At 36.0% G+C, this 19392-nt stretch overlaps 1 protein-coding gene across 5 annotated transcripts in view; it reads left to right on the forward strand.

The window, feature by feature from the left end:
- The window catches only part of THEMIS (thymocyte selection associated), a 225843-nt gene that overhangs the window by 107851 nt on the left and 98600 nt on the right, over window positions 1–19392 (forward strand). For 3 of the 5 annotated variants that reach the window (XM_084956926.1, XM_084956918.1, XM_084956915.1), the window contains one exon: window positions 17906–18954. In XM_084956926.1, coding sequence (XP_084813052.1) covers window positions 17906–18954 — 1049 coding nt within the window. Of the gene's footprint in view, window positions 1–1468; window positions 1750–17905; window positions 18955–19392 lie in introns of those variants that run through there. The other 2 variants (XM_084956929.1, XM_084956932.1) reach the window with 2 other exon arrangements.

Below are 19392 nucleotides of genomic sequence, written 5' to 3' on the forward strand. Positions count from 1 at the left end.
GTACAGACAGATTAAAGTACTTATATATTTTTATCACTACTTATTTATAAGGTCAGAAGAGAGCTACTTTTTAGAGTAGATAATAATTGGTTAGAGAGAGGCTTTCTTGTATGGAGGTGGTCAACAAAGAGGTGAGGATGTAAAGTTACATTAATGTGTCCCTTACTGATTTTTTTTTTTTTTGCTATTCATTACTGCTCACAAATCTTCCTGTTAGCTGGGAGTCCTTTTGACTTAAGGGAAAATGATGTGACAAATTAATTCACACATAAGTATGGGTTTTAAAATTTTTTATCAAAATATAGTTGATTTATAGCATTAGTTTCAGGAGTACAGCATAGTGTTTCAGTATTTTTATAGAGTATACTCCCTTCAAAGTTATTGCAAAATAATGGCTATATTTCCCTGAACAGTATATTCTTGTCATTTATTTATTTTATGTATAGTAGTTTGTATATCTTAATCATGTATTCCTATTTTGCCCCTCCCTTTTTCCCTATCCCCACATAAGTGTATTTTAATAGATAATCTTCATAAGATTTTTGCCTTTTAAAAGAGAAATGGCTGGAGAGAGCATTATAATCCTAAAGAAATTAATGCCTTGACTTTAAGATTATGGCACATAAGTGGGGCAAGTACAGTAAAAACTCCTTGCTTCTAACTCTAGTCAATAACAGTAAGTGGTGGCTTTGGGTGAGCCATCTAAATTCTGTCTACACAAAGAGGATGATGATACTCCTTTTTGCCTATGTCTTGGAGTTATTTTCAGAAAAAAAGAAAGTTTTATTAAAGTGTTGGAGTTCCTGTTGTGGCTCAGTGGGTTAAGAACATCCGACTAGTATCCATGAGGATGTGGGTTCAATCCCTGGGCTCACTCAGTGGGTTAAGGATCCGGCATTGCCACAAACAAGCTACAGCATAGGTCACAGATGTGGCTGGGATCCAGCATTGCTGTAGGATACTGTATATAATACAGTTGAGGAAAAAAGCAATATGTAAAATGTTTGGTGTAAGAGTACTCCTTGGATATCTCAAATTCTATTTATCTCTGCTTCCATTACTATTGTTGGTCACTTATGAAAGTATGAAAAAATCGATATGACCTTTGGGTAGGTTTTAGAACTGTGTTGAATTTTGTTACATGTAAATATTTAACCAGAAATCAATTAATTCATTTGAACTGAAGGTGTAGGTAAGGAATTCCATTCGAATAGTGATTTTTTTGTGTGTCTGCTAAAAAAAAAAAAAAAAAAAAAAATTGGGGCCACAGCATGATTATTTTTAATACGACAAAAATTGAAGTCACAGAAAACTTTAGACTTCATATTAGTGTTCTATTAGCTTTCCAAAATATACAATTAAAATTGGTAATTAAGTTTTCCTCAGTTTTCATAAATAAATGGATAGCATTTTCTCATTTTAAGAATTTGTTAATTTTCTAAAACCATTTGTATCTCCCGTCATACAGATGCAAAAGAAGCCTGACCAGAACCTAAGCTTATAAACAAGATGGTTACAGCATTTTATGAATTTGATTAGGGATCAACAAAGCCTTCTCTGAGGAAATGACATTTAACTAAGATCTGAAGGGTGAAGAGGAGATGAACAGGCAGAGAAAGAGAGGACAATATTGGAGAAAGCAGTTGCAGCTTTCAGGAAAGGAGGTAAACAAGAGATTATAGATTCAGTGTAGTTGGTGTGAGAAAGGAGAGAAAAGGGGAGTTGAGACAGTAACGAAACATGCAATAGGTGAGTAGAGTCAGTCATGGAGGGACTTGAAGTATACATTAAGGGGTTAACATTTACCCAAAAGGCAAATGAATATAGGTTTTTTCAGCTGAAGAAACAGGGTGAGAAAAGTGTAGGGAGGCTATTGCAACATACTGGGGGTTAATGCAGTAGTGATATATGAGGGACAGCTGTTCTTAATGGGTATTTAAGAAGTACAACCAGCAAAATCTGAAGGTTTTTTGAAAGAGGCATAGGAGTCAACATGAATCTCAGGCTTCTGGTTGATCTATTGGTTGAGGTGGTGCAGTTTATTAAATATAAATATAGAAGAGCAGGGGATAGTAACAGAATTGCTTAGATGGACTTAAATATGTTTTTATGCTAACTAAGGTCCCACAAGAAAGTGTTTGGTTGAAATTAAATCCTTCGCAAGATATTTTAGACTGATTTCCATTCTTTAATAATGCTAAAATTGAATTTTGATTTTAATTATTTTGGATCTTTAATTTCTTAGGGATTATTTTAAACACAGTTCTTATTGTATAACAGATACTATGTGAGACTGTTTTGTATGTGTACTGACTACAGAATATTTCTTGGAAATAGAGGATAGGTGTCCAGCACAAAAGGACTAATTTAGAAAATTATTGTTGTTATAGGCATTTTTCTTCTAAATATAAAATGTAGATCTTTTTAGTATCAATTTTGGTCTTGTGGTTTTATGTCATTCTTTCTTATATTGAAGATTCAAACTTGCCTTGAAGTCAAGGGCGTGTTGCCTGCTAAGTTGCTTTCCAGTGGCTTTGAGGGTCAGGCACAGTTCAAACTCCTTATGACTTGAGTCCTTTTCTAAAGTGACAAGAAAAGGAATAGGTCTGAGTCAGGGATAGGAAATTTTAGAGAAACCTTAGGGGGAAAAGCAAGAAGAAAAAGATTGAGAACTATAGGAAGCTATGAAATATTGATTGGCTGCAAAGAGAACATAGCAAGTAAATAGAAAAAAGACGAAATAGAAGATATCCTACTTCTAGTGCGAGTTTTTAATGTTACTAATGGGAAATTTTAGGCTTCATAAAAAAGGAAAGTAGCAGAAAGTATTGTTTGTTTTTTTTCTTTTTAGGGCCGTATCCGCGGCATATATAAGTTCCCAGGCTAGGGGTCAAATTAGAGCTATAGCTGCCGGCCCACACCACAACCACAGCTATGCAGGATATGAGCCACTTCTGCGACCTACATCACAGCTCAAGGCAACACCAGATCCTTAACCCACTGAGCAAGGCCGGGGGTCGAACCCCATCCTCATGGAAACTAGTCAGGTTCTTTTCACCTGAGCCACAGCAGGAACTCTTGCAGAAAGTGTTTACATGAAATATTTGTTCCTGGAAACTCTTGGTCATATTTCCATTACAGGTTAAACCCCTCTAACTCTTACTATACATTTGATGATTTAAAAAAAAAAAACAAAAAACTCTACCTCTTTGGAAAAGATGTATAAATAACCATCCAGGACCTCTAACTACTGGTTTCATGTAGTCATAGCAAAATCTGTTTGCGCCTTTTGAAGGAAGATAAAATTCATATTAGTGAAACAAATGGAATGTGTAATATTTCAAAATTTTAAAAAATGGAATCAGCTATTTAAAGTTCCTTCAAAAAACCAGGAATCTTGATTTAGTGAAAGTATGTATTGATGTATCAATCGATGATTGATAATTTTTTCTCTCCTAGTGGAAGTTTTAAGCGTTGGAAAGTTGTATTTTATTTTAGGAGAAAAACTTAGCTCCTTTCAAAATTTGGGGAAAAGTTTCTGCTCAAGTTTATGACATGTTAATTTACAAACAGAAAGCTCAATTCACATGAGCAGAACTGTGTATCAGAAAGGTAGTATCTAAATATTGTATGACAAATGAATAGAAGAAGTGAATAGAAGAAAAGTACATTGCTCTTTTAATATTCTGAAACTCCATTTATTGTAAAAAATAATTTCCATTTTATAAAAGTCAAAAATATCAAATAATGGTAAAAAGACATAAAGTTATCAACAACCTTGTGCCCTTAACCATCCTCAAATTTCCCCCACATTCTGCTACTCTGATGTGTAACTCCTTTAAATTTTTCCTCCTACTTTCTTGTATTTCCATTCACATTTCCAAGTAATCTAGGGATATTGCTGTTTTTCGATTAATCAACTTGAGGCAGTAACTACTGACTTCCACGTGTAGTGATGAAGGCTTGATGCTCTTATGTTCCTACTTCCTCTCCTTTTCCCTATTCTCTCAGTATATGGTAAATTATAGTTAAACACTAGTATTTTCATTGTTGTGACAGTTCATTGATGAATCAAGTGGTAGTTAATAAATGTAATTCCATTTCTTTTCTTTTCTCTTTTTCTTTTTTCTCTTTTTAGGGCCACACCCGCGGCATATGGAGGTTCCCAGGCTAGGGGTCGAATTGGAGCTGCAACTGCCAGCTACGCCACAGCCACAGCAATGCAGGATCCGAGCTGCGTTTGCTACACCACAGCTCACGGCAACACCGGATCTTTAACCCACTGAGTGAGGCCAAGGATCGAACCCATGTCCTCATGGATACTAGTCCAGCTTGTTAATGGAACTCCTATAATTCCATTTCTATATAACTATTTTTCTGTAATAATGACCCTATTTCATTGCTTAATTTTCTTCAATCCTTTCCTAGGTCATGGGGTATTTTCAAATGTTTTTGTTTAAAAAAAAAAAAAAAAAAAAAGAGCCATTCATTGCAATTTTCCAGACAACCTGTCAGGAGATCTATCTCTTCTATGATTTTTTTAATCCTGAGGCATTCCTCCTTCTCCAATCTTACGCTCCAATCTGAATTTGTGGCTCTCTAGACCTAATGCATAGGTGCTTGTCTTAGCATGGGAAAAAAGCCATTAATTGGGTGGCTTATAAACAACAGAAATGTATTGCTTACTGTTCTGGAAGCTGCAAGTCTGCAATTTTGGGTGCCAGCCTGGTCGAATTCTGATGAGGAAACTATGCCAGGTTACAGATTGCAGATTTATAGTATTTTTACACAATGGAGAGCAGAGAGGGGAATCAAGCTTGCTAGTGACTTTTATAAAGGCACTAAGCTCCTTGACAAAGACTCCTTCCTCATGACCTCATCTTATTCTGATCACCTCCTAAAGACTCTACCTACTAATACTGTCATAACAGGGAGTTCGGTTTCAACATGTGAATACTAGGGAATACAAATATTTAGTCTGTAGCAGTGCTGTCCTGGAATCTTCATTGAAACCATCCTGGTGATTTCCCTTTGACTTGCTTCTGTGTTTACTAACAATTTCTAGAACTTGCTTGTTCTTTCCTGGTTTTCTTCCAGTTTTGAGGATCCTATACCCCACTTGTTTCCTACAAAAAAATGTAGAGGATATTAATCAGTTAATTAGAAGAACTGCATGTTGGAAAGTCTTTATTTTACACTCATATAAGATTGAGAGTTTGGAGTTCTGGCAGTGGCACAGCAGGTTTAGGATCTGGCATTGCCGTAGCCATGGCTGGGATCCTACCTGACCCTGGGAACTTCCATATGCTGAGGGTACAGCCAAAAAAAAAAAAAAAAGATTGAGAATTTGGCTACTTCTACAATTCCAGGTTGAAAATTAAACTCAGAATTTTGAAAGCTTTACTCCCTTAATTTCTACCTTTCTATATGGGCTTTGAGAAATATTCATGGTATTGTGAAATTTCACAGTAATGTGCTTTTTGGTATGTCTGTTCTTTCATTGTGAGGGAGTTTTCAACTTGGAAATTTAGGTCCTTCATTTCTAGGATAAATTATTTGATAATTTCATTGTAACTGCTTTTTTTTTTCTTCTTTCCTCTGTAACTCCTAATCTCATGTTGAAGCGCCCATACTGATCTAAGACTATTTTTTCCTCTATTTTATGTCACTTTGTCTTTGGTTTACCTTCAGGGAAAAATTTTAACTGCTTTTCCAACTGTTTTAATGAATTTTTAATTTAAGCTATCATATTTTTAATTTCTGAGTTATTTCTTAACATCTTTTTTATACTGTTTACCATGTTCTTGTTTTAAGAATGCAATATCTTATCTCTCTGAGAATACTTGACTATTTCTTAAAGTTTTCTACTGTTCCTTGAATTTTATCTGCCTCTTTGGGGATTTTTTTTTTTAAGTTTTGGTCTTTCATTTTTATTATATTTTTTCCTCAAACGCTTGGTGATTATTTGCCATTTGTTCATATTTATATGTGAGACATATTTTTAACTTAATTTACAAGTGAGGCACTATTTATGTACAAGCTTTTTTTAAAAAATAAATTTTAGCTTTCATTTTCTCAGCTTTTTTCATCAGAGAATCCCCCAAATTCAAGTCCTGTGAGTCTTTTCTCCAAATCTTGTTCAATTTTACCTGAAAAGTCTCTTCTTGATACCTTCTGGGGTTATGAAACTATTGTAACTGAGTGGGGAAGTTGCTGTGGGTTTCACTGTTCCCCTGTAGATTTAGACTTAACCTTCTTTGCTTTTAATCCCACTCTTCTTCCCTGCACATCTATGCGTACTTTCCAGATTTTGGAACCCTGTCTTGTTTCCTGCACAGAGAGCAGTGGGAGGGGTTGACTGTCACCTGTCTTCCCCAAATTAGAGCTGAAGACCTGGGTTTAACCACTCTTCAAACATTTAAATAATCCCCTTGTTTTGTCCTCTACCTTCTCTTCCACCTTCAGAGGGGCCTTATGCCTCCAATCGTAACCTTTTGGGGATCCTGTGGAGCAAAAGGAGCTGGCTTTTCATTGGACTCCAACTCCTTAGGCACATAGGCTTTCCTATTTCTAGTGTGCCAAATCATTGACCATTCTTACAGCTGAGTTCCAGCTTTATTTAGTGTAAGGATTACAGACATCTTTTTGATTCATTGAAACTTTTTCTTTTTTCTTTCTTTTTCTCTTTTTTACCCTGTGGTAGATTTGAGCGAAGAAAGTGTTGAAAAGCAACATATGTATTTCACTCGTAAACCTCACTACTTACTTAAATCGATCCTAGCCCAGAGTTTTTCCTGGATCTAGTAATAATCCTGAAAGGACTAATTGCTAATATTACTAAATGAAATTTATAAACTGAATTTTTTTTTTTTGTAGGGCTGCACCTGTAGTATATGAAAGTTCCCAGGCTAGGGCGCACATCAGATCTGCAACTGCCAGCCTACACCACAGCAAGGCAGGATCCAAGCCACATCTGTAACTTGTGCCACAGCTCATGGCAAGGCTGGATCCTTAACCCACTGAGCAAGGCCAGGGGTCAAACCCTTATCCTCACGGATACTAATTGGGTTCGTGACCCCTGAGCCACAATGGGAATTCCCTGGACATTTTTAACATAACATAATTTTCCATCATTTATAAAAGTATCTGAATCAATGTCTTTTGTTTTTATTTTTATCTTCTCAATGCTTGAGATAAAGTAAATGTTCAGTATTCAGTAAATTAAATACATGAACGGATGAAGCAAATAAAATAATTGTTTCTGCATATATATATCACAGAGTACCAAGTTTCTATCTAGCTTAGATTTCTCACTCACCATATTCAGATCTGATTTGTCACAATGACATATTTATGAATTTAATAGCTAAGGAAGATGAATGGTCACTTCATAGCACCAAAGTTGATGTTGCTTATATTTATATAATAACTTCAATTTTTATAAGTGATGTTTTCCCTAATGTGTCCGTGAAAATACCATGATATAACATGATGCTTAGAACCCATGGATACTCTACCCAGCTTCCATTTCATTTTCTTTCCTTTAGGTAGAAATTTTATTGCTAAAAAAATATCAAACAGCAAGCAGAGGAAAGTACAGCTTTCACTATATATATAATGCTAATAGTTGATAGGTTAATATATATATAGTTTATGTGTTCTTATATATAATAGTACATAATATTATATATATTAATTAGTTAATTAATTTTAAGGACTTGGCTTATGCAAGTTCTACATCTCTGGTAAGTTCTACATCTCTAGGACAGACAGGCAAGCTGAAAACTCGGGCAAAAGTTTATGCTGCAGTCTTGAGGCAGAATTTTTTCTCCGGGAAATCCATTTTTGCTCTCTAGACCTTCTACTGATTGGATGGGGCTCATCCATATAGTGAAGGTAACATCCTTTAGTTAAAGTCAACTGATTTAGATGCTAGCCACATCTCTAAAATACCTTCACAGCAATACATGTATCAGTGTTTAATTAAATAACTGGCTGCTTAAGTCCAGTAAAGTTTGTGTATCAGTGAAGAAAACATGTTAATATGTATCATTCAGTTAAGAAAATGACTCTTCACTTTTCTTAGCTTTTATAAACTAAAGGAAAGTGTAAAAGAATAAGGTACAAATAAACCCACATAAAATGCAAGATTTCTCTAGAAAGATCCTGATGATATTTTTTTTTTCTGCTACAAATGTTTGAGGGTGATCCAAAAGGAATTTTATCTATAAATACAAACAAAAGTAGAGCCAGAGGATGACTACCTTACAAAATGGAAATTCACCGGATAGCTTCTCCTAATTCGAAATGAAACTATTTTCTCCCATCTATAGGTTGTCTTTTTTTTTTTTTTTATGGTTTCTTTTGCTGAGCAAAAGCTTGTCAGTTTGATTAGTCCCATTGGTTTCTTTTTTGCTTTTGTTTCTGTTGCCTTGGGAGACTGACCTCAGAAAACATTTGTATGGTTGATGTCAGAGAATATTTTGCTTATGTTCTCTTCTAGGAGTTTGATGGTGTCTTGTCTTATATTTAGTCTTTAAGCCATTTTGAGTTTGTTTTTGTGCATGGTATGAAAGTATTTTCCAGTTTCATTGATTTACATGCAGCTGTCCAGTTTTCCCAACACCAACCACTTGCTGAAAAGACTGTCTTTTTCCCACTTTATATTCTTGCCTCCTTTGTCAAAGATTAATTAACCATAGGTGTCTGGGTTTATTTCTGGGTTCTCTATTCTGTTCCATTGGTTAGTGTGTCTGTCTTGGTACCAGTACACTGTCTTGATTACTGTAGCTTTGTAATATTGCCTGAAGGCTGGGAGAGTTATGCCTCCTGCTTGGTTTTTGTTCTTCAGGATTGTTTTGGTAATTCTGGGTCTTTTATGCTTCCATATAAAATTTTGGATTGTTTGTTGTAGTTCTGTGAAAAGTGTCATGGGCAATTCTATAGGGATTGTACTGAATCTGTAGATTGCTTTGGGTATTATGGCCATTTTTATGATATTAATTCTTCCAACCCAGGAGCATGGGATATCTTTCCATTTCTTTGAACCTCTTTAATATCCTTGATTAATATTTTATAGTTCTCAGCATGTAAGTCCTTCACCTCCTTGGTCAGGTTTATTCTTAGGTATTTAAATTTTTTGGAGTGTGATTTTAAAAAGTATTGTATTTCTGTATTCCTTTTCTAGTATATTTCCTTGTTAGTATATAGAAATGCAATTGATTTCTGAAGTTAATCTTGTATCCCACTACTTTGCTGAATTCTTTGATCAGTTCGAATAGTTCAGTGTGGAGTTCTTAGGGTTTTCTGTATATAGTATCATGTCATCAGCATACAGTGACAATTTTACCTCTTCTCTTCCAATATGGATACCTTTTATTTACTTCATTTGTCTGATTCCTGTGGCTAGGACTTACAATACTATGTTGAATAAAAGTGGTGAGAGTGGGCATCCTTGTCTTGTTCCAGATTTTAGTGAAATGAAACTGAATACATGGAAAAAATTAATTCACAGAAAGGAAGAAAATCAAGATCAAATAGATGAACTATAAAGCATATTTTAATTTGAAAGTCTAGAATAAGGCAAGCTCAAAATTATTAGCGCATTTAATAATCATTGAGTAAGAGTATAATGTGATGCAAAAATGTAAACAAAACAGTCCACTGAATAATGAGAGCTGTAGACAAAACTTATGAAAGCACTTCAGAGAAAAATAAGTAAGGTGTTAGAAAGTGAATAACAAAAAATCAAACGTAGAAAGTGAAAATTCCAAAAAAATACTTGAATTGTTTAACAGTAATAATATAGGAGAAACTAGAAATTGAGAGAAATTGCAGGCTAGAATTCACAAAATTTGTTGAGAAAAAATATGTAGAAATAATCATCTTGCCTTTAAGACAAATAAGATTGTCTCAATAGATTTCGATCTGTGTAGTACTAATTAATGTCTAATTACAAAGGATAGATAAAGGATAGATCTTTGAATGCTCTCAGTCTCAGAATTCTCCAGAATTCAATATTAGTTGTCCAAGGAAATGTGCATTACCTAACATTAACCAAGCTTAAATGTATATCTCTATTTTCTCTTTAAAGATAATTTTTGGTGAGGTACCCCAGATTCATACTTAACTAAAAGAATTGTTGCAGGGAGACATGCAGAAAAGCATCATGTTATGGTTAATATTAGTGCTAACTGTAAAGGGACTTTCCCTGAAAGAATAGGCAGAAAGACAAAGTTTAATGAAATGACTCAGAAAGAGAGAGGAAACCAATGCTATCTTTTTAGAGAAAATGGAATGGAAATTTTTTTCACAAGAGCTTCCTTTGGATAACCAGAAAACATACCCAAGTCAGAATGATTTGTGTTTACCCAGGAAGAAAATCTGGAAGGTGTAAGCTGAGCTTCTATGAGTATAGATCATATTTACTTTAGATTAGTTTGAAACTGATACATTTGTAATGAACATCTCCCGGAATGTCTCTCATGCTCTGAGTTGCTGCCTTCTTATCTCTTTATCAGTTTGAAGTAAAGATAACTTTTGGGGACATTTTCTAATTTAGCTTACTCTCTATAGCCGTTTTTATTTTTCAGGGGGAGAGGGAGTGTTAACAATTTTCCAGTTGTAAAATAAAAATACTTGTTTGAAAAGTGTGGGAGTTCCTGTTGTGGCTCAGCAGGTTAAAAGGACCTTAAGTTGTGGCTACATCTTTCATATCTATCTTTATCTCCATCCCAAAACTAGATGTGTTGTTTCTTTCACTCTTTTTCTGCTTGTGTAGTTTTGAGTCTTTTATATGATTCCATTTTCTCTCTTCCACAGTATATCAATTATACTTTAAAAATACTTTTAGTCATTGCCTTAGAGTTTGCAATATACATATATAATCTTAAATTCACTTTGAAATAATACTATATCACTTCATGGCTAGTGCAACATAGTATTCCCATTTACACCCTCTTGTCCCTTCCTGTCCTTCATTTCACTATCCGTGATGCATAATAATCCAGTATATTGTTTCTATTATTATTTTGAACAACTTTACCTGTTGCATCAATTAAAAATAAGAAAAAGTATTTTAGTTTCCTTCATTTATTTCTTTCCTAACACTTCTTTTTTTTATGCAGATCAGAGTTTCTGACTTATATCATTTGCTTCTCTTTGAAGAACTTCTTTTATATTCCTTGAAAGGCTGGTCTATTGTTGACATATTCCCTCAATTTTTGTTTGTCTGAGAACATCTTTATTTCTCTTTCACTTTTATAGTTTTTTTAACTTTACCCTCTTAGGGCGTTTTGGCTTGTCTGAGAATTAAACTGTTATTTAACAGATTAAGAGGAGAAAAACATACAAATTACATAAATTTGATACAGGATCCTCATAAGAAAAATGAAGACCCACAGAATGCATGCTTTTAAATTGAGTTGAACAATTGAGGCTATTGTGGAAAAGTATCTAAACTATGAGGAGAGGCTATAAAGGAAGATACAGATTCTTTTAACAAGGTCTGTGTGTACAGAGTTCTCCTGGCTTTGCCTCCTTGTTAGAAAAATGTTTTCTTTCTCCTGGTTCAGGGAGGACATCTTTCACATGGGAATTTTTATCTGCTATTTTCAGGAAGAAGAAGGGAGATTAGAATATTCTTCTTGAATCTGCTGTTTTTCAAGTACATTTAGTTCAAAATAGTCCTTAAACTGAAGTAGTATATTTTGGGATGGCATATTCTGCCACCTTTGACTTTTGAGGGATAATTTTGTCCCATACAAAATTCTAGATTTTTTTTTCTCTTTCAACATGTTATTAAAATACACTGCTTACTATCTGTCTGCTTTCATGGTTTCCAAAGAGAAGTCCATTGTAATTCTCATCTTCCTTTCTCCACAGGCAAGATGGGTTTTTTTCTTCTGGCGTCTTCAAGTTTTCCCCCTTTGATTTTTCTCCGGTTTGAATATGATATGCCTAGCCATTGACATTTTGGTATTTATCCTGCTTGTTGTTCTTAAAACTTCACTAATTTGGGAAAATTCTCAGCCATTATTACTTCATTATTGCTTCTGTTCCTTTCTTTCTTTTTTCCTTCTAGCATTCGTATGGCCTGTATGTTACAATATTTTTGATTGTCCCACGGATTTTTGAAATTCTGTTTTTTTATTGTTGTTGTTGTTGTTGTTTTTGTTCTTTTGCTTTTGCTTTTCAGTTTGCAGAGTTTCTGTTGATATATCTCCAAGATCACTGATTAGTCCCTTGACCATGTTCTGTTGATGAACACATCAAAGCCATTCTTCTTTTCCTGTTTTTAATTTCTAGCATTTCCTTGTGGTTTTTTTCCTAGAATTTCCATCTCCCTGCTTACATTGCCCATCTTTTCTTGAATTTTCTTCCATTTGAGCTCTTAATATATTAACATATTTTAAATTCCCAATCTGGTAATTCCCAAAATCTCTTCCATATTTGAGTCTGGTTTTGATGCTTACTTTTTCTCGTCTGTCTATGCTGTTTGTGTTTTAACACACCTTGTGATTTTTCTTGTTGACAGCTGAGGATGATGTCTAGGGTAAAAGAAACTTGGGTAAATAGGCCTTTAGTATGAGATTTTAAGCTAGGAGTTAGGCTGTGTTCAGTGTTTGCTATAGCTGTAGGTGTCAGAAGCTAAAATTTTATGTAAGGTCTTTGTTTATTATCTCCCCTGTTGTCTTTCCCTAAAGACCCCTTCTTAAACATGGTCTTAAAGGCCATTCTTTCCACTGTAATTTCCTTTTATTATATAGAAATTTTCTTGATTTGATTGGTGAGGTGTCAGGGAGGGAAAGCTTTTCTACAATCCTTTAATTAGGTCTCAGTCTTTTACTGATCCTGCTTCTCAGCTGTCCTCCCCACATCCCCTTAATGAGACAGGATGGCTATTAGGGGCTAGAGTTGGGTATATCCCTTTTTCCAACATGGAAGGCTCGATGTAACTGGAGTCAGGTAATTCTCTTCTCCCATATTGGTTAGACTCTGGTAAAACCCAGCTTGGTTAGGCTGTGGTAAATCATTTTCCTCCATCTTAGGCCTTTTTTAAGGATAAGTAAGTTATCTGGGTGTATTTCAAAATGCTTACTTTTCCCTGAGGGGATTTTCCTTAGATCTTCACTCTGAAAAGCTGGTGGGGCTCCTGAATATAAACCTGGGAAAGTGTTGGGGGATCATGCTAAGCCTGGCCCTCCAGAAGTTTTATGTCTCAAGCTTATCTATGTTTAATCTTCAGCAATTAGTGAATTGCTCTTGAAGTGTTCTTACCTTTGCTGGCTCCAGAAGTGGTTTCTGCTCCCAATAAGCTGTAACTCTCTGTATTCATCTATCTCTCTAGTTTTGAGGGTAACAGTTGTCCTATGATCTCGGTTCTCTGATGAATCTAAGAATTGTTTATTTTCATTGCATGTGCTATTTTCTCTGTATTGAATCTTCCTTAAGGCATATGCTTCGTGATTATTTTTGTACCCTAAAAGTCTAGATTATTATTTTGTAGAAATTAAACAGTAAATTAACAGAATTGTATTGAATACACCATTGAGTAAGAGAAATTACAACCTAAAGAGACATGTTTTAAATGAAACATATGATACCTTCTGTGATGTGTAGCAGGAATTTTAGCAGTAGAAACATTTTCCCCCAATGAAATTTTTCATAGAACTCCCCTTGTTTACTAAATCACAACTTTTGAAGCTCAATTAAGGATGTTGTTTTGGCAGTTGTTCTTCATTCATTCAGATCATTTATTGAGTACCTACTATGCACTGGGCACTCTGCTCACACTGGGATATGTTGGTGGGCAAAACAAATACTCCTCTACCTGTGGAGCATTATTTCCATTTTGGGGAAATAAACAATAAACAATGATTATAATAAATAAGCAAATTATTTGGAATGATTGAAGGTAAAGGGTGACATGGAAAATAGAGAAACAGGGAAGGGAGAAGACAGAGATAGTTGCAGTTTTAAATAAAGCACTGCCTTGGCCCATTTGGTGGCTATAACAAAATACCATAGACTGAGTGGCGTATAAACAACAGAAATTTCTTTCTTTTTTTTTTTTTTTTTTTTTTTTGGTTTCATGCTAAATGTATTTTTTTTTTTTTAATTATTTTCCCACTGTACAGCAAGGGGGTCAGGTCATCCTTAGATGTATACATTGCAGTTACAGTTTTTTCCCCCACCCTTTCTTCTGTTGTGACATGAGTATCTAGACATAGTTCTCAATGCTATTCAGCAGGATCTCCTTATAAATCTATTCTAGGTTGTGTCTGATAAGCCCAAGCTCCCGATCCCTCCCAGAAATTTATTTCTTATAGTTCTGGAGGTTGAGAATTCTGAGATCAAGGTGCTGGCAGATTTGGTGTCTGGTAAATTCTACTTCCCAGTTCATAGATGGCCATATTCTTACTGTTCCCTCATTCGGCAGAAAGTCAAGGGAGCTCTCTAGGGCTTTTTTATAAGGGCACTAATTGCAATACCTAATAACTTCCCAAAGATCCCACTTCCAAAAATTATCACTTTGGGGATTAGGTTTCAACAAATAAATTGAATTTGGTGGGGAGAGCACAAAATAATTCAGAGTATGGAAAGCATATTTTGGGTAAGTTTCATGGAAAAGATAATATTTAAGCTGAGAAGAAGAGGAGGGGAGGAGGAGGACATCATGTTGGCCATAAACATATCTGGCTGCAGGATGTGACAGGCAGAGGAAACAGGCCATGCAAAAACCTGATTAACAATAAGGAGGTCAGGGAGGCAGCAATAAGTTAGAGTGAGCAGCCCAGTGGCAGATGAGTTCAAAATGTTATCTAGGACCTTGGTAAGGACTTTGACTTTTATTCTAAGTGAAAAGGACTGCAGGGCTATGAACAGGAGAAAGACATGATCACTTTAACATTTAAAAGGACTATCTGATTTCCCTAAACAGTTTTGACTGTAAACAGAAGACTGGTTAGGAAGCCATTGCAATAAATCAGGCAAGAAATAATGTAGTTTAGATCAGAGTAGTTCTGATGTAATGGATGTTGGGTGTTATGAAAAAAGAGGGAGAATCTAAGGATATCTCTGAGATTTCTAATGGAACAAGGAGAATGGAGTCCCCAATAATTGGGATGGAAAAAGCAACAGATAGATTAGGTTTGGTTTGAGAAGATCAGAATTTCAGTTTAATCATGTTAATTTTGAAACATCTATTAGACATTCAAATGAAGATCTTAAGGAGATATTTGGAGTGCAGGAGAATTATTTGGCTAGAGATACATGTTGGGGAATCATCAGCATACAGATGGTTCTTAAAGACATGAGACTCTGTGAGATTATGTGGGTGTGAGTGTAGACAGAGAAAGGAACAGAACGAAGAAACTTTCAAAGGTGTGTGGGGTGGGCAGTGGAGAGAGTGGGTGGTGTTTAGAGGAGAAAAAAAAACAGCAAAAAACTGAGAAGAATTATAAGTAAGATAAGAAGGAAATGAGTGAAAAAAATATAGCAAAGAGGAAAGAGTCAAATCTGCTCTGTCAAATGCTGCTAATCTATCAAGTAGGATGAGCTAGGCCAGCATATCTTCAGTGGATTTTGTGCAAGAGTATTGAAGATAGGTCAGGAATCAGACAGTCCCTTCCCTGTAGTACCTGTTGTGCCCAAATATAGATTGGGACCTAGCTTGCATTAGGGTCCCTGTGTTCTGATGGATCAATGTAGAATGCTCAGGAAGTCCTTAGTGGCATCTGTTCTACCAGTGTCGAGTTGTTCCCTCAACTTGAGAAATGACATGAGTCTATGAACCTGTCTAGTCCTAGCTCTACAATTCTCAACATAGTTCATTTTGATCCAAATAAGTGTGATTTTAAAGTTCCTAAAATTACCTTGGGATTCACAGAAGCCTGTGGAAACAGTCTCAAAAGTTTAGATTTGCTAAACTTTATAAAATGAACTGACAAGTTTATTTTATCCCTACCCCCACCTCTTTTTTTTTCTTTGAAGTATAGTTGATTCTCTCCTTTTTTTTTAAATGGAGAATCTTTACAGTTTTTACTGACCTTCAGCCTATAGACAACCATTGATTTTTTTTTCTTTTTTCTTTTTTTATGTTTGAGAAAATAAAATATGTAATTCCATGCTATGTTTTTAGGACCTCTGTTACAGAGCACGTGCAAGTAGTATGACACCAATTATAGTTTTCAGGTGCTGCATAAACAGTAATATGAAAAGTAATAATCTAGGTAATATTTTATGAGAGAAGAATTCTGTCTTCTAAATCTTTCAAATTATTAACTTTCAAAAGCATACAAGGAAGAAAGGATATTGACAGAAGGGTGCTTAGATATACCAGGAAACAGTGTTAGATCATGAGAAGGCTATGAAACCTTAAGTGTTAGGAAGTGATCAAGAAAATATAAATCATAAAATGCTGTCAGTATTACCATATAAAGTTATTTTTATTGCAGGATCACTTATAAAGATACTATGTGGGATGCATTTGGAGAGCAAATGAATTCAGGACAATATTTTAAGTGTTTCTGTAATCTCAAAGAAAGACTTCTGAGACAGTGGGCTCTTGGAAAGAATATAGAGATTCCTTAGTTCCCAGTAACACATTAGGCAAATTGTGCATTGGTTAGCACTCCACCAGCATATCTAGGTTTCCTTAGTGGCTTCTTTGACTGTAACCCATCCTGTGCCGCTCCTTTTCCTTCTTTCTTTTTAGGACCACACCCATGGGACATGGAGGTTCCCAGGCTAGGGGTCGAATCAGAGCTACAGATGCCACCCTACACCACAGCCATAGCAATGCCAGATCTGAGCCACTTCTGTGACCTACACCACAGCTCACGGCAATGCTGGATCCTTAGTCCACTGAGCAAGGCTAGGAACCGAACCCTCATCCTCACAGACACTAGTTGGATTCCTTACTGCTGGGCCACAATGGGAACTTCTCCTTTTCTATTTAGGTGTTAATGTGGTACCAGCAGAAAAAGAAATCATTTTCACATTGGAAAAAGACTGCATTTTGGTATTCGCTTTCATATATTAATCTTGAGTACTCTATTTATTATTTTCTTCTTTTTTAGGGCCACACCAGTGACATGTGGAGATTCCCAGACTAGGTGTTGAATTGGAACTGTAGCTCCAGCCTACACCACAGCCACAGCAATGTGGGATCTGAGCCATGCCTGCGATCTACACCCCAGCTCACAGCAACTCCAAATCCTCAACCCACTGAGCAAGGCCAGGGATCGAACCCGTGTCCTCGTGGATGCTAGTCAGATTCATTTCTGCTGAGCCATGACAGGAACTCCTAATCTTGAGTGCTTCATATCCCATGATTTTGCAATATGGTTGTATCCCACAGGATAGAATTTTGTATATGTAATGTTTGTCTTGGGCCATGTACGAAAAGGGTCTTATTTGAAGTACCAAAACTTTCTTCTAAGATAATTTTACATACAATATCTGGACCTCAAAAGCATAACTTAAAATGATATAACACATTTTCTGGGAAAAAAATACATTGAAACATATGAACATACACACACATGTGATAAAATTACAAAGAAAAACACGGGAATGGTTAACACTAAAAGCGGGAGAATGATTACCTTTAGGTTGAGGTGAGGAGGATGTGATTTTGGTGAGGTTTGTAGGGCTCCAAGATACTGGTTAATGTCTGTTTCTAAAGCCAAAAGGATTTATGGGTGTTGGTTTTATTTATAATCTATTTCATTTTAAATTTTAAAAAAAGGAAAGTTACGTATAAGAAATGTTATAAGCATCTGAGGTTTTTTTAAATTGTATTTATCTATATATAGTACCTGGAGAGATTCTAATACTATTTCAGAGCAACAGTTTGATGAACAGAATGTCATAATCTTTTATTTATTTATTTATTTTTTAGTCAGAAAGGATATAGTCCGTATCCTCCCCAGTTTAGATGTTGAAGTCAAAGACATTACTGACAATTATGATGCCAGCTGGTTTCTTCAGTTGCTATCTACACAAGAGCTTTTTGAAATGACCAGTAAAGACTTCCCGATAGTGGCTGAAATCATAGAAGCACCCCAAGGAAACCAGCTACCCGGAAGCATTTTACAGCCTGGGAAAACCATTGTGATCCACAAAAAATGCCAGGCATCAAGGATCCTAGCTTCAGAAATTAGAAGCAATTTTCCTAAAAGACACTTCTTGATCCCTACTAGCTATAAAGGCAAATTCAAGCGGCGACCTAGAGAGTTCCCAACTGCTTATGACCTCGAGATAGCAAAGAGTGAAAAGGAGCCTCTCCACGTGGTGGCCACCAAAGCCTTTCATCCCCCCCACGACGAGCTGACATCTGTATCTGTTGGGGACCAGTTTCTAGTGCATCATTCACAGAGGACTGAAGTCCTCTGTGAAGGAATCAAAAAAGTGGTGAATGTTCTGGCTTGTGAAAGAATCCTCAAAAAATCCTATGAGGCAGCACTGCTCCCTTTGTACATGGAAGGAGATTTTGTAGAGGTGATTCATGATAAGAAGCAGTACCAGATATCTGAGCTCTGTGCACAGTTCCGCTTGCCCTTTAATGTGAAGGTATCTGTGAGGGATCTTTCCATTGAAGATGACATCTTGGCTGCTACACCAGGACTGCAGTTGGAGGAAGCTATCACAGACTCTTATCTACTCATAAGCGACTTTGCCAACCCCAAGGAGTGCTGGGAAATTCCTGTGGGCCGCTTGAATATGACCGTTCAGTTGGTTAGTAATTTGTCTGGAGATCCAGGATCATTTCTAGTCAGGACTCTGGTCGAAGAGATCACTGAAGAACAGTATTACATGATGCGGAGATATGAAAGCTCTTTCTTGCACCCCCCGCCTCGCCCTCCCAAACGTCCCTCGGTGGAGGAAACAAAGTTAACCCTGCTCGGCTTAGCAGAAGAAAGGGCAGTGAGTCTGCCTAAGTCTCCCAAGGTAAGGCTATGATTTTGCAGTTTTTCCTCTCGAGTGTTTTTTTGGAGGCAATTTCAAGTCCCTTCTGAGTTTGGTTTTTGCTTACTTTTCTTCCTTTTATGCCATATTTGAAATGAGCCTTTCTGATGCACAGTAGATGATTGAACATCAACAGAGCATAAGCTGTTACAGCATTTTGTATTTTGATGCTTCACCAGTGGATGTGACAAGAAGTTTTTATGGAATTAGAAATAGCAGGGATGACACTTGAATGTGATGACCCAAATTGCTGTTTCCATGGGTTTGTTAATTAGGAATGTTTTCCAAGGTGCCTCAGAAGCATTTCTCTTATTTTGGAAGGACTGTTCATTCTTTTTCTAGATGGAGTTGTTTTAATACTTCATCCAGGATACGTGCACACAATAAACTCCCTTCTTCTGAGGGCTTGCCAGTAGCATG

Source organism: Sus scrofa, chromosome 1 (assembly GCF_054392235.1).
Source record: "Sus scrofa isolate SSC_HxYL_T2T_F1_AM1 chromosome 1, Sscrofa_HxYL_maternal_Yorkshire_Landrace_v2.0, whole genome shotgun sequence".
NCBI lineage: Eukaryota > Metazoa > Chordata > Mammalia > Artiodactyla > Suidae > Sus > Sus scrofa.